This window comes from Vanellus vanellus (genome assembly GCF_965231255.1).
Source record: "Vanellus vanellus genome assembly, chromosome: 19".
Classification (NCBI taxonomy): Eukaryota; Metazoa; Chordata; class Aves; order Charadriiformes; family Charadriidae; genus Vanellus; species Vanellus vanellus.
Genome location: NC_138924.1, coordinates 772,226 through 795,049, shown reverse-complemented (window position 1 = coordinate 795,049; position 22,824 = coordinate 772,226). Strand labels below are relative to the sequence as shown.

Sequence of the window (22,824 nt, the reverse complement as noted above, 5' to 3'; positions counted from 1 at the left end):
GCTGTCACCCTCATGCACCGAGGCAGGAGGGGCCGTCTCGCTGATGCCATCCCCTGGGATCTGCCAGAAAGAAGGTGGAAAGGGGTTGCCACCCACCCACCGGTCACCTCAATCTGGAGGTGCCCGTGAGTGCTGATCCATGTCACCGTCTTCTCCATTATCACCCATTTTTCATTGTTTGCTGTATATCATCACCTCTTTTCCCCCAGCCTGTGGTTTCCCCTGTTGTGGGAGAGCTTCAAGGGTCTCCCTGGGGAGTGCTTTGGCGCATCTCCTCTATAGGGAGCACAGCCCCACAGCAGATCCCTGGTCACCTGGAGGACCCTCGTAGCTCTCCTGAAGAATTCATTGACTTTTAGCTCAGACACCCCCTGAACCACAGAGTCTTTGTTTAATAGCCCAGATGAATTCCTCTTCACTCCTTTCCAAGGGTGGTCTGCAGCCATGGCTTACTCAGCCAGATAAATAGCTGTAGACTGGCCAAGGTGTGAAAGATCATCTCCAGCTTCCCACCTTCAAGGGCCCAGGAGACATTCTCTCCCCGGGGCTGGTGGTGGGAGGTGTGTGGACATCCCATCCCGGGCCTTCAGTGAAGGCTGTGGGAGATCCAAAATTGAGCCCAGGTTGGCCCAGGAGGTTGCCCCCATCCCCTCGTCCTCCAGGGTAGCAGGTCCTGGGAGTGCCATGGAGCCACGTCGGTCTGGCGCCGGTGCGTGGGAGAAGCAGAAAGCTGCCCAGGGGGCCGTGGTGGTGGCACGTCCCAGAGGAGATGAGCAGAGACCGTGAGCAGCACACAGCAGTGGAAGCACAAGACAGGACGTGCCGGAGCAGGGTTTCCAAGGAGGCTGCGCTGTGAGCGGCGTGCGCGCCGCTCGCAACCGCGCGATCTTATCAGTGCTGCATTTCCCTTCCCACTGCTGGCTCTTGCCTCCTGCTAATTAAACGCGCTTGTTCTGTCTTGTCAGCGAGCTGTGAAGTTCCTGGGCCTCGTTCCACGCCTGTGCAGCACCCGGAGATCCTGCCCGGTGTCTCCCTGGGGGGGTGGAAACAGTCATGGGCAGGGACCGGGGGGATCCCAGCAGTGGGAGGTGGTGGAACTCATTCTGAGCTGTTCCTGGAGGGGAAGGAGACACTTGAGTTGGTGTTTTGAAGGTACACAAGTACCAGAAAATGCAGGAAGGTGGGATCAATTGTCTGGAATCTTCCCTCTGGTCTGTTGGCTGCATTCGCTGCTCGTCACCAGTTTGGTGCTTCTCCCCCACCCCCCATGCACATGTACTCCTTAAAGAGTGATGGCTCGGAGATCTGGGACTTGGGTGGGACGGCAGGCTCCTGCGCACTGCGAGACTGTCAGACCCGGTGGTGACCCCCCACAGCGCAGGACTCCATCTAAGTGGGTCATCTGCACCCTTTGCAGTCGGCGGTGAGCAATAACTGTCTTAGCGGTGATTTGCCTTGCGCCGTCTCCGCTCAGGCAGAGGTGACACATAGCCAAAGGCATCCGTTTCAAGAGCTGACACATCTGCACCGCACACATCTGGATGTGCTGACAAAGCTCTCAAAGGAGGTGCTCACAAAGCGGTGTCTGAAAGCGGCACGGAAGACCCCCTGTGTGGTACCTCCCTGGAGCAGGAGGCCTGGATCAGGCTCTCCTGAGCAGGAGCTGTGACCACAAAGGGAACAACGCACTGTGAAATGCCAAACGCTGTCCCCAGCCCCAGCAGTGGGACTGGGAGTTGCTGCTTCACCCAAGGATGGGGGAGGCAGGATCTGGCCCCAGCAGCTCAGCAGTGGTAGGAGGCCTGTGCCACCCCTCTTGGTTTTGGGGTCATCAAACCTGGCCCTGCAGTGGGTCAAGCTTTGAACGGGGCTGGGGAGCAAGGACGTCCCCCAGATGTCCCCCAGGGTGGCCTGGTGGCTTTCCCCAGAGCACCGTGCAGCCTGATGAATGAGATGATCTTCCTCACAGATGCAGGGAGTGGGCAGAGAGAGACAGAACGCGCGTCCGCCTGCTCTGCGTGTGCTCGGAGACGCCGGTGCCCCTCTTCGCTGTAGCGTTGTGCTGCGGGCGTCCGTCTCCCTGCAGCGTATTTTGAGCAACCCGGGCTGGCGGGAGGTGTCCCTGCCCATGGCAGGGGGCTCGGAGCGAGATGATCTTCAAGTTCCTTTCCAACCCGAACCATTCTATGATTCTGTATCACCACCACCCCCCCCCCCCCTCTGCTCACACCACCCTCTGCCTCTTGCCCACCCCAAGCCCTTACCCTGGGCACGCCGCAGCCTGCGTTTTGGGCAGCGGGTTGTCTCCAGTGGGTCGTGTGGATGGGGGGCTGAGGTTTTGCTGGCCCCCCAATGTGCAAGCATCCCCCGGGGCAGAGCCGAGCTGCCCCTTGGTGTGCCCATCGGTCATGCGAGCGGGAGGGAAGGGGGCAAAAACCCGCTGGCTACTCCGGGAGCAGCCTCGCTCGCCCTGCGCCGGGTGCTGACCCCCCCCCCCCCCCCCCCTCCCCGGTGGGCTGCGGGGGACCGCGGGGCTCCGATGGACCCTGACCCCGGGGTGCGAAGGGGTGATGCTTCCCCCCCCCCCCCCGCCCCGCTGCCGCATCCCCCCCCCCCCCCGCCTCATCAATAGGCAGCAACCCCCATTCCCGCACCGTTGCCATGGAAACCGGCGGAGCCGCCGCTATTGGCGGCCCGGGGGCGCGGCGCGGTGTCCCCCCCCCCCCCCCCGGGGGTGCACGGCCCCGGCTTAATATTGATGACTCGGCAGCGTCTGCGCCGGGGGCTGCCCGAAGCCACGGTGAGGGGCCGGCAGCTCCCTCGGCCCCTCCGCTACGGCATCCCGGCCCGGGCGGGCGGCGGGCATGGAGCCGGGGGCGGCGGGGGGCTGAGGGCAGCGGGCAGCAGCCTTTGTAGGGGGTGGAGGGAGGGAGGGAAGGAGGGAGGGAGGGAAGGAGGGAGGGAGGGAGCGGGGGGGGGGGGGGGGGGGGGGCGGCAGCCGCCCTCCCGCCGAGCCGGCGGATCCAGGCGGGGATGGAGCCTCCCCCGGCGCAGGGATGCTGCTGCCGCCGCTGCCGCCGCCTCCGTCCCCGCCGGGAGGGAGCGCGGCCCGGGTTGCTCCCTCCGCCGCGGCTCTGATGCCTTCGGGGTTCCCTTGCCGGTTGCCGCTACCACGGGGAGCCCTCGCCGCTACCGGGTGAGCCCGACGCCCCCCACCAGCCATGCAGGAGCCGCAGCGGGGGGTGCCCAGCGCCGACCCGCCGCAGCGGGCAGCGGGGCAGAGCGGTGCCCCGGTAGCGGGCCACGCCGTCCCCGCCACCTCCGCCTGCCCGGAGCTGGACACGCGTGAAGGCGTGGGGGGTGACGGCGACAGGGTGAGCTGCCAGCTGTCCCCAGGGCCGGAGGGGACCGGAGCATGCCAGGCCCAGGAAGAGTCCCCAGGGACCCTCCGTGGCCCTCCTCCGGACCCCCAGCGGGTTCGGTCCGCACCGGAGCTCGTTAGGCCGCTGCGAGCGATGGACGGGCTCGGACGTGACCGGACAGACAGACCTCCCCAGGTAAGGCGGCTGCCGGGGTGCGGTTGCTGGCAGGAGGGTGCGTTTTGGGAGGAGAGGCGTCAGGGAAGATGTCACCTTGGTACGAGACGGGCATGGGAAATAGCTGCGCTCGGCCATGGCTGAGCCACCCACAAAACCTCCCCCGTGGGGCCGGGAGCTGCCAGAGCCGCCGTCACGCACGGGCATGCGAGAGAAGGAGCTGCTGCCCTTCCGCAGGGATTTCCAGCTGCCTCTCCCTTGGCTGGTGCCGGAGCTGGGTCGGGGTCTCGCCAGACCCCTGACGGGGCCAGCGCTGGGCAGAGCCCACCTGGTGCAGACACAGCCCCCGCACCAGCAAAGGCTGAGCCGTCCCTGCGGCGTCTCCTCGCTCCGGCAGTGTCAATGGCTCTGCAGGTAGTGGTGGGGACATGATTCACTGCCACCCCCTTCCAGAGGGTCCCCTCTGCACCCAGGGCAGCCCCGGAGGGCTTCGGCACCTGCACTGCAGGGGGAACCCATCCCTGCAGACAGCACTGGGGCACCTCGAGGTAACACAATGCCCGGCCCCTTTGCACAGCTCTAAAAACAGCCCAAAAGACTCCCTCAGAGTCTCACCTCCTCGATCCAGGCCACGAAAAGTTCATCAGCTTATCCTGCTTAGGACAGCTTGTCCTCCTTTCCCATGGGTAAAATCAGGCACCTTCCTGGGATCCCCTGGGGTCTGGGGTAGCTCCGCGGTGCTTTTAAAACAGGGGAGGAATAAGCTCTTGGCCTGTTCGTCTTGTGTACGAGGGAGAAGAGCTGAGCAGTGCTGCTCAGGGTTTAGGAGGAGGTTTTTGAGCCAAGCCTGCGCTGCGCTCCTGCGCCCGGCTGGAGAGCAGCCTGGAGCAGCCCACGGCAGAAACGGAGCCGCTGGAATCCCACCGAGAGAGAGAAAATGGTTTCACTGTAGCACAGTTTCTTATGTGTCTTTTAGGAAGGGCTGTTGATGGTGGTGCTTAGGGAAACACCACATTTAACCATCCACTCCTCGGTCTGCCCCTGCCCACAGCCCCTGGCTGTTCCAGAAGCATCCCAGCCCAAAAAAAGGGGCGGCAGAGTGGGAAGCATTTCTGCTCCCACCCCCACCCCCCTTTCCACCCATCCTGAGAGTCAAATTGGTTGCGCCAAACTTACTGTCCTCTCTCCAGAATTGGCTGGCGAGGGAGGGGGTGGGCGCCCTGTCTTGGTGGGGGACCCAGGTGGGACGGCTGGGAGCGGCAGGGGGGCAGGTTGCTGCAGCAAAGGGGAGTTTGTGGGTGCTCCAGCACCCAAACAGCATCTTGTGGGGTGGAGGCCATGCACCCAGCTCCAGCTGATCCCTGCAGTGGGTTCCCCGTGAACCATCTGGGCACACGGGTGGTGGTGGAGGGGGTGAGGACCCCGCTCGGTTTCTTGCAGTGGGGACTGCTGAGCAACCTGCCATTCTGCTTCCCTCGGCCCTTGGGCTGCTTTGAGCGCTTCCCCATGATCCTGGAGGCTCCCGGCTTGGTGTGGGACTAATATTTCCCTTCCCACTCCCATGGGGCTGTGGCAGCACCATGGCAGTATCGTTACGTACCAGTATACAGGGGCAGCATCACGGTGGTACTTGGTGGTACTGATGGTGCCATGATGGTATCAGAGCAATGGTACTGTGGCACCTGGTGGTACTGTGCTGTACTGTGACAGTGCCATAGTAGTGCCGTGGTGTTACTGTGGTGGTACTGGTGGTACCATCCTTAACATTGATGTTGATCCACAGAAAGGCTAACTTGTCTTTTCCTGGGGAAAAAAAAAAAAAAAAAATCCATCATTTCTTCCTGAAGTCAAGTGTCTTTAGTGAAGCGAAAGGCTTCCAGTTCAGAGCCCGGAGGGAGCTCAGCGCTGCTGTCCCTGGCAGAGCAAGCGCCGGTGCTGCCGGGCTGCGGAAGCCACATCCCCAAACCCACTTCCTCGGGAGCAAGGTGCCGTGTTACCGCTGGGGACGAGGGGACGCTAACATAGCTCCCCTCCAAAAGCACGGCTCTTCCTGGCCAGGCTGGGACGAGCACCACCGCGTGTCCTGCTGCCGGAGCTGGGCTTCCCTTGGGACATCTGTCCTTGGGATGTCAGCGCTGCATTATGCAAACAGGACGGCTGCCTCCAGGGAGTGATCTCCTAGTGCGGGGAAAAGCCTCCTGAGGGCTCGTCGCTGACAGGGTTGATTAAAGACGTTGATTTTATGATGAAGCTCTTGCCGTGCGTCCCAGCCTCCCCCACTATTGCTCTGCCATTCCCTCGGGGACACTCTCTGGGCAGATGTTAAGACTGTCTGTAGGTCAAGTTAATCTCAGTTTCGTTGCTGAGTGCAGAGGGTGGAGAGTTGTTGCCTTTCTCCCATTTGGGAGCTGGAAAGGGATCGCTGGAGTTAGAGAGGTGGGTTGGGGGGACACACCTGGACCCTCCTGCCCAGCCCCTTGCCCCGAGCAGGGCTGTCTCCAGAGCGGGAGGATGTTGCTCAGGGCCTGACCAGGCGAGGGTGGAATATCTCCTAGGGCTGGGATCCCACCACGCTGTCCTGAAGCTGCAGCACTCTCGTAAAGAGGAATGTTCTCCGTAAGTCTGGTGGGAAATTCCCTTGTTGCGACTTGTGCCCGTGTCTTCCCACCCGTTTGCTGTGTGCCTCGGCATCCTGCAACCCCAGGGTTTCCGAGCTCCTCCGCAGAGGAACGTGTCCCACCGTGTTACCACTGAATAATGCTACCTGGGGGCTTGCTGTCATAAACGTATTCTTGGTCCTGGGTCTTTGAAATCGCTCTGGTTTTGCCTTCCAAAATTTCTGCGTGGACACGGGAGGGAAGAAGTTACTTTCCTGCTGAGAATCTCCAGGCACTGCAGGTGTAGGATCCCAATCAGAATAATGAGAATCAGAGAAGGAGAAAAACGCTGCCTGTGTAGGAAGAATGGGGTTAAAGTGGCACAGACACAGCCTGGCTGGAAATTAGAAAGTTCCCATAATGCTGTCAGACGGATTTTAGAGCACTTCCCACAAGGGCTCAGTTGTCTGCATCTCTCTTATGGGATGCTGCTCCAATGGGATCTGCTTTGGACCTGGAAACCCGGGGTGGCTTGAGGATGGGTTGCTGAAGTGAAGGATCTCTCCTGATCCCCTAAATTGGTCGAGGGGAGAGGGGCAAAGTCATTCAATTTTGGCATATTCCCTGCACCCTTCACTCCCAGGATCACTCGCCCCCCCCCTCCCCCCCCTCCCCAGCTGCACTTATAGAAGGGATAAGCTCAGCAGCTGACCACGTCCCTGTTCGGGCATCCCATGAGCTGCACAAGGAAGCAGCCCAGCGAGGGTGCTCGGGGTTGGCTGTCGTGACTATTTCTTAATCTCAAGAGGTTGCTTTGGATCTGAATTTCTTAAACGCCAAGCCTCAGCTTCCCCTGAGGTCAGATGGAGCTGAGGATATTCATTAACCCTGTAAAACCCAAATGAAAACGCTTAAACCAAGGAGCCCCCCAGTCAGTAGGAATTTAAATATCCACAAAAGAACCAGTTGCTCCCAGTGGGTCTTGATAACACAAAGCATAGATACAGCAAGAATCATAAAATGCTGGTAAAGGTCCTCCATGCCAAGTGTTCAGGCCAAGCTGCATTTGACAACAAGCTCAGTGCCTTCTGCAGGAATTTGTGGCATTCTGAGAGCTTCAGATTTTCCATTGGCAAAGACGGAAAACTTAATTTAATGTCTGAGGGTGCGTAGAGCTGTACCCTTGACTAGAAAGAGTAGGTCAGCAGAATAAAAGATGGCACTAGGGTGAGAAAGTCTTCCTGGGCAATGAAGCCAGTTCTGGCTGTTACAGACACCATTTCCTACAATCCCAATTAGCAAAAGATCATACTCCATCTTGCTCAAAATCCGAGTAAATTAATTTTTCTTGTCTTGGCGACGCTCAGCCTCATGCAAATACCTTAAGTGCTGTTTCCGGCAAGCCCTACGACTGTACGGCCAACCTCAGAGAGCCGCCTGCCACAAAGAGCCGGTGCGACTTTATTTGTAGGAATGAATGGAAGAAAACACAAAGTGAGACTGTACGGAGGGGAAGGTAATTTTCGTTTTAACAGTCTTTCTTAGTAAGCTCCTACTCCATACAAAGACATGTCCAAATGGCTTGGCCAGGTCACTTGTGTGGGACATGGAGGACGAGGGACACCAGCCATTGCCTCCTCACCATGTCCTTGGCCCCTCTGGACTGGTGACGACGTTTTGGGACGGGGCTGTCACACCATCTGGGTGTTGGCCATCGCTACACCGTGATCTTTCGCCTTAGCATCTTTCTTGTTTCACCCTCTCAAAATTTTTGGTGAGCGGACTTGCCAATGCCTTCGCTTCCTCGTTTTGGGTGTCCTATGGCTGTCGTCTTCCTTCCCGCTGGAATAACATGAAGGGAACGGGCATGTGCGATGCCGGCAGCCTTGTTGCCCTCCTGCTGCTGCTGCGAGCGCAGGCTTCCTGCATCCCAGCCATCTGCTTAGCAGTTCTGGGAAAATACCCTTTTGGGCATCGGTTTGTAAGTCTTGTGCTGCTCTTGCCGTTCACACTTCTTTGCTGACCACTGAGCAGCACCTCTGGCTCTCACGAGTGGTGCAAGGGGATGATTTTTTTCCCTCCATCTCTTAGCTACTTGTTAAAGCCATTGGAGATTTGGGGCTTCTCATTCCAGGACAAAATCCTATAATTGCCCCAAATGAGTTCTTGCTTTACCGAGGGGTGCAAGGAACGCCATTTCCGACGCCTGGGCAATTAGAACAGGTTTTAGGTCAACGTGACCCAAGCAGAAAAGGTGCTCTTGGCCCCTGGGAAACTGCAAGTAATTTGGAAAACAGGTAGAGGCGGGGGAGAACTGTGGAGCGGATATCTGGGCAAAAGCTGAGCTGTGCCTACAAAATCTGCCGGCCCAGCTCCCTGCCGTATCTCCCAAGGTAGAAGAGAACACGTGTCTCTTCAGAGCTGACCATGGTAGGTACCCCAGTCTCCCCGCTCAATCAAACCAAACTGGTGAGACCACAAATACAGTTGCTGAGGCTCTGACATGGGAAGGACCCCCAGCGTTGACTTTTCAAGCCATGATCGCGTTAGAGGGCAGTGCCGCCTCTATGGGCAGGGGATTTACTGAGCTGCAGCTCGGTGGCTTTCCAGGGTGAAGCCCTGACACAGCCCGGGGCCACTCGCTGTGGACAGGCACTTTGTTCCCAAGCGCATCCGTCAGTACCAAAGTCTCACTCCTTTCTCGGGAGTGTTTCTTTGGATTAGGGTTTCTGTTACAAGAAAGATGAGATATCAGGGAACAATCGTCCCCACTCCAGCCATCAAAATACCAAACCTGGAAAGAGCTAAATTTTATCATTCTTGCCCAGGTTTTTTTTGTGTGTGTGTATGTTTTGGTTGGTTTTTTTTTTTTCTGTTTTGTTTTGTTTTGTTTTTCATGCTTACAAGCTTAGAATTATCTATCACATGGCATCCAGAAAGAGAGTCCAGATGCTCCCTGAAGACCTCGGGGCTGCCTGTTGCCTGAGCCTGCAGCGCTGGGACCTGACCTTTGGTCAGACCTGAACAACAAAAAGCCCCAACAATTTCTATAGGGAGCCAATACCCACGTCTTGGCTCAAATGATTGGCAACGGGCATGAGTATGCAAGAAGCAGAGGTTGCGAAGTCTTTCTGTGTTTGCACCAAAGATGTTAACACGTTTACTTCCCACTTCTTCTACGTTTTGCGTTTTTCTAGTGGAAATACTGTTGCTTGAGCCCACTTCTCTGCAGATTCAAGGACTTGCTCAGCAGCCCCCCAAAAAATCTCCAGTGGGGGAAACAGGAGGCTTGGCTGTCTTGGCTCCTGATGGGGCGCCTGAATTTTACAACCAAACTGGGGTTTACGGTCTATAGCCTGGTTTTCATAGATTTCCAAGCCACGCGATGAAACAGGGATGCCGTTAGTGTCCCCTGACTGTGGTGGGGACAGAGCACAGTCCTGCTCCACCGGAGTGGGGCTACGCCAAATCTTTCTGGAAGCTGATAAGAGACAAGGGAGAAGCTGATAGATCAGTGTTAAAGCTGTTGGTAGAACGGGCTTTGGACGTGTTTCTCGTCCTACGAAACGCAGACATCTTTCACACAAGGTGGGAAAAGACCCTCCAGGGAACAGAGGGGTGCCCAGGGGTCACAGAGTGACCCGAGGCAGGAAGGTGATGTTGTTGTCGTGCGTGAGGAGGAGTTTGCTTGGCACAGCCAAGGTCATCTGGTAACCAAGATAGATCACGTCCCAGCAAGCATCAGCTGCGGCTTCTGGCTGAATGCGTCCTGGGTGTGCAAAACGATTCGCGTTTAACGTGGAGGGAGGTCGGGTCACAGCTGGAGAAAGCCTGTTCCGGGGCCACGCACGCCTTGTCGTGCTCCTGCTTTAGGCAGGTAAGGGCAGCTGGAAGGAGTACGGCTTAGAGGTCTCCGTACCGCGCTGGAGAGCGGGGCGAGGAGCAGATGGAGCACTGACGGCACCAGCAGTTGTTCGGCCAGATGAGCACCTCCACCCCGAGCAGGACCTTTCCCATGCGAGGGTCCCCGCTGGGTCCATCCCCAAGACCCACTTGCTGTGGGTCTGCGCTGGGCTCTGTGCCGGCCTTGGGGGAAAGGAAAGGGTTTCTCCAAATCTTCCGTCCCTCTCAACTGGCTGCCCCGGTTTATGTCTGATTGTGAAAGATGAAGACGCGCGCGCGCAGTACGTCAGGAGGGGTTCAGAGCCGCCTTTCCAGCAGCCGGGTGGTATGTCAGTGTCATTTTCTCTCGTCTGCTTGCAAAACCTCTTGTATTTTGGATTTGCTGTTAAAGATGAGAAATCGTGCCGCATTGCACGCTGGACCCGGCTGCAGCCTCAGATTTTGGAGCGCTGACGCTGTGCCTCTGCCCTGGGAGTTTATTTTCCACTCACATTCCTCCTTGTCTCAGTTTTGCAGGAACATTAATTTCTCCCTGGTTGGGGAGGCTGGAGAAGCTGAGCTCATCAAAGGACAGCCAAGCCAGGGTGATCAGGGCTACCGAGCTGATTTTTCTCCTCCTGGAGTGACTGGGTTTGTTTTCCTGGGATCAATGATGGTGCTTTCATAAGAGGCTTTAAAGATAGAGAGGACCCAAATTCGTGAGACTCCAATTTTAGCTGCATATCTCATTTTAAACACACTGTGAGGAACAAATGCAGAGCTGGCAGTGGTCAGAGGGTGTGCAGGAGAGGACGCCTGGGGAAAGCGTAAGGAGGAGCGAATATAGAGCGAATGTTCCCCTGAATATCCTCTTAATATCTTGCAATTTGTGGCTCCAGCACTCCCCATGCTGGAGGCAGTATCTTTGAAGTTAATAGCCTCGGATGGATTTTTTCTTCCGTGAATTTGTTACATGGGGTGATAAAAATCAGATAAATGAGGAAATGGCATAAATACGGGCAAGTAGTAGGCTGGAAGAGGGATGGGCAGCAGGAGAAAATGCTGACTCATGGAAATGGGAATTTGGCACCGCGCAGGGTGAGGAGCTGGTGGGGAAGTGCCATGGAGTCAACGGAAGAACAGAGATGTTTGTGTCTGAAACCAGGAACCCCAGGGCAAAATGAGGGAAGCAGAGCAAGGACACAGACCGCCTCTCAAAGGAGTGGCAGAGTAACCGCGACTGCATCCGAGTCTTACTTCTCCCGTACCTTTAACAAAAATATCCCCTTTTCCCCCCGCTGGGATGATGCTCGCCGCGGCGCGGGGCGGGCTGGCTGTGCCGGCAGCGGGGGGGGTTTTGCTCTCGCTCACTGACCGAACAGGAGGTGATGCTATTTTTGTCTTGCTTTTGACACGCAGAGAGGGCACTGCAGAAGAGCAGCCTGTGGAAAATAACTTTGTTCCGTGAGGGAGCCGATTCCCTTGAAACTGGATGGAAGGGGAGAAAATGGATTGGCAGTGACAGGTTTCATTTCCAAGTGGTGCGGATCGAGAAGTTAAGGAAACTGATTACCAAAGTCGGCTGGAACGAACAGCTAAAGGGCTTTGACATGGTGGAGGCTTGGTGACAACGATTTCAAAGGAAGGAGGAGCGGTGGGTTTAATATATCCAAGGTAGCAGGAGAGCGGGTGTAGTTTCACCTCGAAATAGGTCTGCAAAGTGTTTGCAAAGGGGGCGGTGGTTTTCAGAGACGGCTTTTGCGAAGCACACCCAGCAGCTGGACCCTTATCTGCTGCAGATGGGGAAGTCACTGCAGGGACATCCTGAAATTGTCTACGTTTTATAGGTCTTGAAATCGCGTGTGTTTTAAAATCGGCCGTGAGACCGCCCGTTTCCAAAGGCCACCTGAGACCTCCCGCTCACGGGGCCACCTGGTAAATTCCTCCTCCCCGTCTGGCTCTCCGCAGGGATTTTAAAACCAGGCTGAGCTTAGACTTTGGCATGTTCCCCGGGGCTGGCGTGGGGGAAGCCCTCTCGGCCGGTCGGTGCCAGGCCGTGCCGCGAGGCTCCGGCAGCCCGAGCCGCATTGCAGAGCAGCCGCTGCCGGCAGCGTCTGTCGTCCTCGCCGCGGTTTGATTTACTGTCCCCCAAATGGCTTCCTGCAAGTTTTCCGCAGGACTTTAAAGACTGAGCTGGATGCCGGGTGCTCCAGGGGGATTTTTGGCTGTGTGACCCATTTAGCAGCCCGGCTGGGCACCTCTCCCGGCGAAGGCTGCTGCAGCTCGCCGCTGCTTTTTTGAAGTTTCCGGGTGAAAAAGCAGCAGCTTTCTCGCAGCTGCCACGCTGAGGCTTTTCTTTCTTTGCTCGTTCTCAACGCATCCTGGAGAAGCTGTATTTTGGGCTCTACCTGTCAAAAGAGGCGACAGATGACGACGGTTTGCCTCTAACGGGAGGCTTCAAAGCTGCGTGCCTGCTGCGCAGGGGAGCCGCGGTCTGCTCTCCGCCCTCAGCATCCCTGCTGCTCTCCTCCTGCCTTGCTCTGCTTTTAGAAAATTCCCTCCATCCCCCTCCCCGCGGCCAAAGAACATGTCGCTTGCGTTAATTTTTTTAGAGGCCAAGGATGCGCCTGACCCGGGGGAGGTGACTGCCCGGAGACCCTCCCTGCCGCCCCGCGGCGTCAGCTCTGCCTCGGCTCCAGCTCGCTGAAAGCCTCCCTCACCCAGAGATGCTTTTGGATTTTGGCTCCTGCCAGCAATTCTGCTTGTCTTTATCAAGAAGAGTCGCTTCAGGGGCAGCCTCGGTGCCTCTTCTCCCTCAGGATTTCTTCAGCTCCCTTCGAAAAGCAGCGGCAGTGGAGGCCATGAGCGTGGCCTGCAGCGAGGCTGCACCGCGCAGCGCGGGAACCTCGAGGAACAGCGGAGCGGTTAATAAATTAAAAGCTATTTCATTATAGGAAATGAATGTTTAATGAGCGTGGGATGACGTCTAGACAGTCCTTCAGTTCCAGGTTCTACGTGGTCTTGGAGGAGGGTTCAGCCGACGCAGCCGGCGCTGGCGGGAAGGTTTAGCAAAGCTTTCCCAGGCAGTGAGGTCCCTGCGTGGGACAGACGTCCTGGCACGGCAAGGGTCTCCTGTCGCCATGTCTTCTCGCTGCAGATGCCCCTTGTGCCTCTCTGGGCAAAGCCCCAGGGAGCTGCGGCCGCAGTGGGACGTGCTGGCAGGGGGGAGGCTTGGCTGCATGCCTGGCCCCAGCCCGGAGCACACAGCCACGCTCTCCTGCTCCGCGACACCTCGCCCGGGGGTCTGGCAACACCCAGGGAACTGGAAAGGTCTCGGCGTGGTATAGCACATCCCAACCTCTGCCACGTTGTGGGCTCTGGAGTCCTGGCAAGAAACCTGAGCTGAACTGGGGACAGCCCGGTGGGATAAGGGTGAGCGGTTGTGAGTCTTTACATCCTGCCCCGATGAAGATGGTGTTTTATAGCTACAGAAAAGGGGTTTTAAATACAGAAATTTGGACGTAAGTCCCCAAAAGGTCCCCCGGCCATGCTGGAGGTGCTAATCGTTCCCTGCAGAAACCCAGTGCTGACAGCGTCAGAAGTCCTGCCTGCCTGCCGGAGAGAGGCAGGAGCACATCAGCTCCTCCGCAAAGGCTCTCCAGCTCCTGTCCCAAGCGCAGAGGTCGCCGGCTGAGGTTGCGTGACCTGTGTCAGTGCATACAAGCACAGACAAGAAGCTCGAGGCCTCTTGGCTGCCACAAGAAAATGAAAATAACGCATTTTGACTTCATCCCAGGGGATGCCTGCTCGGCTCTGGGGATGGCGGCAGTGAACCAGCCCGAGGCGCTGCCATGCAGGGCAGTGGAGATGCTGGTGGGACCCCCACCCGCGTCCCCACCCTGCTCTGTCCCCCCATCAGCGTCCCCTGCGTGGGTGCCCAGCCTGGGGAAGTGCTTTGCTGTCCCTGGAGCTGGCGACGGGGGAAATATTCTCTGGCACACCTCGCTGTCCCTGCAGAGCTGCAGGAGTGGCACCAGTGCTGCAGGATCTGGCACTGGGTCTCTGGGCCCACAGCACTGCACCGGGCAGGGTGTGTGGGTCCCAGGGGACCTTCTTGGCTTCCCCCAGGCTGCTGAGTTTGGGGAGCTCCTTGGTTCCTGGGGCTGCCCCGACCACCCCTGGGATCAGCCCCGAGTGGCCGGAGAGCGGGAGGGGGCACCCGGGTGCCTGGGGGCCGCAGCAGTAACTGCGCCTTTGTGCCCGGGGGAGAAAAACAAAAAGAAGAGAGGAAAATTAATATATTTTTGCTTTGCCACCAGTGGAAAGCAGTACAATCTCTTCCCATGGGACATTTCCCTCCAGCTGCCTCAAACCCTGGGATTTCTGCAGGGCGGACAACTACAAACCGCTCTGCCCAAAGCCTGTCAACTCGTGGCACCTACCATTCCCTCCCGGTGGCTCAGAGGGCTGGGGGGACCTGGGGACACTGCCTGAGGCCAGTAGGGAGGGCTGGGTGTTATCTTTTGAGGGTGGTTTTTTTTTGATTTCCAATGTCTTTCAGCTGTGCTTTCCCTCCCCACTCTGCCATTTCCATACAGGCATGAGGGGTTGTGAGAGCTGTGGCATGAGCATGGCAGCCACACCAGGGGATTCGGTGGACTTGGTGGCACTGGTCTGCTGTCCTTTTTCTCCAATGGCCGTGACGGAGAAGCCAAAATACAATATTGGGTAAAGGTGTAGTGAGTTTTAGCCAGTCTCAGACCTCCTAGAGCATCGCGACACCTGAGCGCTGTGAGCTGCCTGTCTGACTTCTTGCTACCGAGAAAGCTTAGGCAGCATTTCTTTGGTAGCCAAGGGATGTTTCCACTCGTAGCCTTGGCTTGCGAACTGCAAGAGCAGAGCTGTGCCACCGGGAAGGTCGTAGCCGGTCAGCGGCACCAGCAAAGGCTTCGTGGGTGCTGGGCGCGGGTCCCGCAAGACCTGCCTGGCTGCTGGGAAAACATCTGGCCACATCTTCCCAAAGTGCGTGGCGTGCTGCTGCCACATGGCAGCTGTGAAGCAATAGCTTGGCTACGAGCTTTGCTAACGCGCAAAAATACTTTCTTGGGAGCTTGCTTCGGCAGCGAGCCTGCGGCGAGCAGCTCTGAGCAGGAAGCAGTAACCACAAAGCTATATATACAGCTCCCGGCAGAGCTGCTGCTGCTGCTGCTGCTGCTGCTTTTGATGTGACAAAATTAAGGTGGTGTTTTGCAAAGAAATCCGGCATGTCGCCTTCTTCCGGAGCTGAGGCTGACAGAGAGAGGGCAGAGCCCGGGGCCGGGCTCCCGGGCCAAGCTGGGGGAGCCGGCATGGGGAAGCAGGCGAGGAGTTCTTGTCGCCTCCGAAAGCCGTGCGGTGCTGGAGGCTCCGGTGTCCCGGAGCCATGGGGAAAAGCCCACGTGTCTGGGGTGTCATGGCTTGTGCTCTGCCCACCTGGCTCTTAAGCTGGTTTAGATGGTACCATAGCAAAATGCAAGGGGCTGGGCACCACGCGAGGGTCTGGGCAAGTCGAAAGCAACTTTAAAGCTATGGAGGCGGTAGCTGTCACCCACAGGTGATGTAGCCCAGCCCTGAAAGCCACTCGTCCCCCAAAGGACAGGCAGCCCCTCATCACCTCCGCATGCCACCGTGCCCCTTCCCTGCCCGCCCCTGCCAGCCTCCCCGCGCAGCCAGGCTGGGCTCGCCACGGCGCCAGGGCGGGTGGGCAGCTGCGGTGGGTCCCTCGCCCCGGGCAGGTGAAGTCTTGCCTTTCCTCTCCTGCACTGTTTTGCAGAGTGGGGCTGACTACGGCTTCCTCGTGAGCCAGAACACGAAGCTCCTGAGTGCGCTGGAGGACCTGCGGCACCGCTGCTCCAGCCTGGCCGAGGAGAACAGCTTGCTGGTGAGCAGAGGATGGCCCCGGCTGGGTGCTGGTATGGCATGCTCCATGGGGGGGAGTCATAGAATCATAGAATGGTTTAGGTTGGAAGGAATCATCTGGTTCCAGCCCCCCTGCAGGGACACCTCCCACCAGCCCAGGTTGCTCCAAGCCCTGTCCAACCTGGCCTTGAACACCTCCAGGGATGGGGCAGCCACAGCTTCTCGGGGCAACCTGCGCCAGGGGCTCAGCACCCACATAGGGAAAAATTTCTTCCTTATCTCTCATCTCAGTCTCCCCTCTTTCATTGTAAAACCATTCCCCCCTCATCCCATGACTCCCCTCCCGGATCCAGAGTCCCTCCCCAGCTCTCCTGGAGCCCCTTTAGGCACTGGAAGGGGCTTTAAGCTCTCCCTGGAGCCTTCTCCTCTCCAGGCTGAACCCTCCAACTCTCCCAGCCTGTCCTCCCAGCAGAGGGGCTCCAAACCTTGGAGCATCTTCATGGCCTCCTCTGGACCTGCTCCAACAGGTCCATGGCCTCTTTATGTTTGGGGTCCCAGCTGGGGCGAGCTGCCATCTGCTGCCATCTCCAAGAGATGCTGGCACATGGGATCAGCTGGGCAGAGCTAGGGCTGAGGAAGGAGTTGGGGGGGGAAGAGGGCCTGGGTGTTTGGGTGCCCTGGGTGCCTTTGCACTGCACCCATCGTTGGCTCGAGCAGGACCCCTTCCTCGTGATGCGGAGCGGACCAGGCCATCTCTGCCATCTTTGCCTGGTGCCATTTGCCTGCTGGAAACCATGAGAGGCTTTAACGCAGCCGCCCGTGAGAGCAGGCAGAGAGCAAGGCAGCGGCGAGCTGACAGCAGGGGAGGGGGAAGTCGCTCTTGTTTCCTCTTTAATTGGAAAAAGCAGAAACACTGATTCACTCAGCCTCGGCTTTGGGTGACAGCGCAGCACTGCCCCCTGCTCCTACGGGAGCTCAGCACCCGGCTGCTCCCCAGCTGCACCCCCGGCACCCAAAGCCAAGCCAGGCGGCCGCAGCCTGGACCACCCATTCTGCCCCGCTCCCCCATCCCTGGCTGCTCAGGCCCGTGGTGGGCAGCCAGGACCTCGGGAAATACGAAGAGGGGATGTTCCCCTCCTGCATCCTCCCTGGAGAGCATCAGCCCCTCGTGCAGCCCCGCCGCGTGGGGATGTGGCCACCCCGGGCCCCTGAAAATTTGATTGCTCAGCATTTGAGATTTATATCACCAAATTCAAAGCGCATATTTTAGATAATTTTCTTACACTAAAAGCATAAATCCAGAATGACCTGCACGCTCTGGGGTTACCCCTTATCTGTCATCTGGATTTTAGCGAAGCAGTACCGTGTAAGCTCTCATCAAATCTTACTCTCAAAAATCAGCCTCAGTCTTCCGGCTGAGGAAAAGCGGTGAAAGCAGCAAGCGCCCATGGTGGGATCTCACAGGGGTAGGGAGGAAAATAATTGGAAGGATCAGTGGACCTGACATTTTTGCTGATGTGAAAAGACAGAGCAACACATCTGGGTACGACCTTGAGAGAACGAGCCATCGGCAAGCGGCAGCTTATCGAAACGGACAGATAACAAATAAAAGGGGATTAAGAGTGAACAGAATCAATAGGACGAAAAAGGAAATTTGCCTTGCAAACATCATAAAGTCCTTCACCGCTTTCTTCCCCATTCCCCCCAACTCAGTCTTCGGTGTCATGAGAAAAAGGACAACTGCGAAGCTTGCAGTGGTAGCGCAGCACAAACCCGCAGCGATATGTTGAGCCCTGTAACCCCAGGGAAATCAACTGGGAAGACTTTGGAAGAGAAAGCCCAAAGGATGGGCGGCCAGGGTAGAGTGATGCTGGAGATGCAGCGAGTCCCAGCCGGCAAAGGCAGAGCCTCCAACGAGCGAGTTGGGGCTGGAGCGGGACCATGTGGGGTGGCCTGGGGTGGGGTGAGGGGCATCTCATGGGGAATGAGAGGTCACAGTAATAAAAATACCAGAAAAAATACAGGTTTCGGGGACTGGAGAGGCAACAAGAGCAGAGGCGGGTGTTCAATGGTTGGGATAGTCGTAGGAGAACAGGCTGGGAAAAGCCCTCTGGGCACAGAGTAGGTCAGGTTTCCCCTAACGGCCCCGGTGTGCAGCTTCGAGGAGAAGCAGGGGCTTCACCTCCAACCCCTCCTTCTGTTATCTAGCGCAGGAGCTGCTTCCCCCAGACGGAGGAGAAGGTGAAGCACCTGAAGAGGAAGAACGCGGAGCTGGCGGTGATTGCCAAGCGCCTGGAGGAGAGAGCCCGGAAACTCCAGGAGGCAAACCTCAAAGTGGTGAGCGCCGGGGGCTTGCCGCTGCTGGGACGCTGAGCTGGGAGAGCACCTCGGCACCGGGACTTCTCGCTCGCTACTGCTATTCAGCTAGAAAGGCCTTTTCTTTCCCCTTTCCCTAAACCTACAGCAAACACGGTGTGCACATCAGCAGCAGGGCAAGAATCACGAAACCCGGCCCATCGCCAGCTTCTTCTGCCCCTGCCTGGGGAAGATGGCTTTGAGCCATTCCCTCCGGCTCGGTTTCTTGCTGTAAAATGTGCTGACCTACCGTCAGATGTTAGTTTAAGGTAATTAGCTCAGCTTTCCCTGGGCAAGTCATGAAAATACTTCATCTGATTTCACCGAAAAGAAACAGGAAGTATTTGAATAAGGAGTGCGGTAAGGCAAAACAGGAAGGGGTGAGAGACTCTGCTCTGCCCCATCCACACCTCGCTTGCGTTGCTGCCCAAACCGCGTGGTTTTTGCTTTCTCCGGCCCAACAGCAGCTTGTTGCAAAGCCTGACAGGGTGCAGGAGTGGTGGGAGGCGGCTGTAGGATGCGGGATCCTGGGCACAAGCCCTCGCGTGAGCTGCCTACAGGTGGATTGCAGAGGAGTAAGGCAAAAACTTTCTTCCGTTGGAAGGATGCCGGGGATTGCGCGGGGGAATTCAAGCCCTTTAGGCTAGAAAGGGGGAAGTGAAAGCGTTGCTGAAGAGAAGGTAGGGGGTTTTCCTGGCAGTGCCTGCCCTCTCTGTCCCCAGGCACCACGCCGCCCGTCTGTCACGGGGTTTTGGTACTTGCAGGGCAACAGTTGCTGCCAGATGGACTTGTCAGATACTATGTTAAGAGAAACCATTTGATATACATCCAACAGCTATGCAGACCCTCCAGCAACTCCACAAATACTGTTTTATTTTTTTCCTGAGTGAAACATTGGGGTGGTGACAGTTTAAGACCTGTGCGAGCCCTGGGAGAACCGACTTGCCTGGCTCCTGGGCTGGCCCAGGTCTCCCAACAGCAGAAAGTGCTTGGACGGCTGAAGCTTGTGGAGGGTGGGCTGGAGGCAGGAGCAGGCAGCTGCCTGCCCAGAGAAGGGGCCCTAAGGAGCTGGGGTTGATCTGGCAGTGGTTACCTTCAGTGCTGGGTACACAGGTCCCATGGAGCCAGGGCCCGGCATGCAGCTTCTGTGCGTGGGTGAGATGCTCGGCAAGACCTGGGGAGGAAAAGTTTGCACAGAGGATGCCATGTTCCTGATCAGGCAGAGCCCCCCCCCCGCCACATTGTCAGGCTTTGTGCAGGCGGCGATAGCTGGAGAGGGAGAGGCAGGGTTTGACTAGATGTGGCCTCACTGCCTAGAGGGTTGGGATGAGCAGGGGTTGAGATCTGCCCCTTCGTCCAGCTCGGCGGTGCTGGTACCCACTGGGAGAGCCGGCCCCAGGGATGCGGGCACGTGCTGAGAGCCGGCATCCCAGGGAGACTGCGGCCAGGCAGCCTCGGCTCCTGCCTGGTGTCTCTGCCCAGAGCCCGTGCCCAGCCGGCTGCCTGTCCCCGTCTGCCCTGCTCCCCCTGGGGCACGCTGCCGTCCGTCCCCACCGGTGCTCTTCCCTCCCTCGCAAGGAAGCACGTGAAGCTGAACTGCTTCTCCTGCTGAACACCTCCCAGTCCTCCCCTGGCTGTGCTGGCCCTTGCTGGGCTCTCTCTTGCCTGTATCTTCCACCCATCTGTCCTGAAGCCCACAGGAGCTCCACTTTTCTTCCTGGTTCGGCCACCTCCATCCTTGCTCCCATGCTTATCTTTCCTGCTATCCTCCCCTCCTCGTCTCTGCTGCCTTATCCTGTCTTTCCACCTTCATCCTGTTTTTCTCTCCTCCCCCCACCCACTGTTGCCCTGCCTGCAGCCCCCCCATGCTGACCATTGGCCTCGTCTGCTGAGCACCTTCTCCTTCCCACCTCTTCTCTGAGCCGCTTCTCCATCCAGCCCCTCCTCTTTCCTCCCGCTTTTCCATAGATCCGGCCCAGACCTCTTCTTGTCTGTCCTTTGGGGCTAGGCTGCATTTTGTGACAGTGCTCCCTGTTGGGGCGATGGGGTGGTGGATAACGAACATGAACGCATGTGGCTTTCTCCCTTGCTTCTCTCTCTGGTGTAGGTAACTGCTCCGGTGCCTCTGAAGGGTTCCAGCCTGGAGCTGTGCAAAAAAGCCTTTGCCCGCCAGCGTGCCAAGGACCTTACGGAGCAAGCCAGTGCTCTCCTGGCAAAAGACAAGCAGATTGAAGCTCTGCAGCAGGAGTGCCGGGAGCTGCAGGCTAAACTCTTCGCAGGGAAGGTGAGACACTTTCTGGGACATCCCTCGGTGGCTGGGGACAAGCAGGGCAACAGCAGTGATGGGAACCAGGCTCCAGGAAGCGGTGTGAGGGCAATTAGTTCCACGTGCAGGCAGAAAACAGAGGGTATTTGATGTGTGAGCCGGATGGGGGACATTGGGTGAGTGTGTGGCAGAGACGGTGTCCTAACCCCTCCAGAACAGTTTTCTAGGGGTCACCTTGGTCGTCCCTCTGTGAATTCATGTGTCTGAGCTGCCATTTTCAGCAGTGACTAAAACTCTGCCCCTGGAAAGCCCCAAGAAGCCACAGATACAGGATGCCTTTTCACAGTGCTGAACTCAAGCAAGATGTAGAAGCAGGACCTCCTTTTCAAGTGTTTCTTTGGAAAGTAAACCAGCTGAGCACATTCCCAAGAACCAGTCTAAATCCCATGTCTTGAGCTGCGGCTTTCTGAGCGCTCACAGCCACCACAAGACTGGTGATGACTAGGTGCATCCTTGTACGACTATGACTAAGGGTACAAAACATTAGACAAGGGTGGGCGTTCATGAAAGCATCCACAATGCTGATGCCTGCACCTGGGCTGGTGACCAACGTTGCCATCAGCACCAGCACGGGACTTGCCGATAGAAACGGTGGGATAAAAGGGATAATTCAGCTCATCCTGAGACAGATATCTAAAACTGGTCAGACACGTCACTCCCTGAAAGCATTTCTCTGCGATGACTCTGAAAGGACTCTCTGCGGACATCTGAAGCTAGGTGAAATGATTGCCCGCTCAAGGTGACAAAAGCAACCTGTTCTGGGCATATCAGATACATCTTTTGTTCACGAGATGGACATTTTCAGTTTAGGTCAGTTAATAAACTCTCACGAGAAGCTCAGTAACGCTGGGGCTCGCACTACGCTCCCCGTTTTGCTAATGCAGGTGTGGTCAAGTGCAACTTTATGTTCCTGCACCCAGCTGAGCTCAATGAATACTTACATTTCTACCCTACTTACATGATATTTAGCTGACAAATACTTCCTTGCTGAAAGCAGCTTTATTTCTGTCCCTGAGCTCCCCATGTGTTCATTTTAAATATAGGTTTGAAGGTAGATTCTCAGACTTTCCCTAACGTAGATCTAGTCAGAACAAGAACCAGCGGGTGTTGTTTGCTCTTTGGACAGAGCTGCCTCGCTGATCCCTTCTGGCATTAAGCCACAGGAGAAAGCGACCCAGGTCGCTACTTTATCAGCAAGAAGAAATTTCCTTCCCATTCCCTTGATTTCTCACTGCAGGCCCACCCAGAAGGGGGAACAGACCCTTTCCAAAGCACTCGGATTTTCACAGCAGAGCGTGCTGGGCAACCTGAATCTGCCAGGGGCAGGAGAGTGACAAATTGTAGAGGAATGTGACAAAAGCGGGTGAGCAAGATTCGTTATTGGCCAAGGAAATACACACGGCTGCAATACTCAGGGTTGATGAATTCAGCTGCTGCCTTGCTAGGGCACGGGTGGCCACCCTGGCTCGGGAGGCGAGACCGTCTGTTTGTGTAACGGCCGAGGCCCCGGTGACTGGGGGCACCGACACGCGAGCCCGGAATCCGCAGAGAAGAGAGCAAGAGGGGAAATCATTCTGTCTGATCTTGGTTTTCCCATTTCTCTTCCAAGCAAGCTGCTCATTAAATTTTAATTTTCAGCTAGTTAAAATTCAAAATTCGGCTAATCTGTCTGCAGCATGCAAAATGCATTATGCCAATGAAGGGGTTTATATGCAGAGATATTATGTGCACGCTCAGAGTTTGTAACCAAATCAATTTTAATCTAGGGTATTTAAATCGGCACAAATTTTTCAGTAGCTACGAAATGGATCCGCTCGGTTCCTTTCCAGCGGCAGGAGGGACACCCTGCGCGCTGGGCTGCAAAAGCAATGGCCTTGTTTCGCAAAGTCAGGGCTCCGAGGATGGGATAAAGTGATTTCCTGAGATCACGCTCCTGGTGATGGGCTTCCAACCAAACCCCAGCTCCAGCTAAAACCAGGCTGCAGTTTCTTGCAGCAAGGATTCTTGGAAGCGGGGGATTGCGGGGAACAGCAAGGCAGCTGCAGGGGATGTGTATAAGAAAGACTGTGAGTGGAGGACAGAGTTTTTTTTTCTACTCCCTTGTTCCCCCAGGCTTCAGAGGCTGTCTGTTGGGACTAGCTGCCTATTTTTTGGTGGGGGAAGGGAGATTTTATACAGAGACATAGCCAATTTTGTTTAAAGAACTACTGCCCTGATAGCCTGAACACGG

At 57.0% G+C, this 22,824-nt stretch overlaps 1 protein-coding gene across 1 annotated transcript in view; it reads left to right on the top strand.

The window, feature by feature from the left end:
- Nucleotides 1-3,221: 3,221 nt before the first annotated feature.
- TSPOAP1 (TSPO associated protein 1) overlaps nucleotides 3,222-22,824 on the top strand; it is a gene marked incomplete at both ends in the record, with an annotated part of 67,681 nt that continues 48,078 nt past the window's right edge. The window contains 4 exons of the mRNA XM_082493071.1: nucleotides 3,222-3,557; nucleotides 15,828-15,935; nucleotides 18,122-18,250; nucleotides 20,376-20,552. Of these exons, the coding sequence (XP_082349197.1) occupies nucleotides 3,222-3,557; nucleotides 15,828-15,935; nucleotides 18,122-18,250; nucleotides 20,376-20,552 (750 nt within the window). The remainder of the gene's footprint in view (nucleotides 3,558-15,827; nucleotides 15,936-18,121; nucleotides 18,251-20,375; nucleotides 20,553-22,824) is intronic.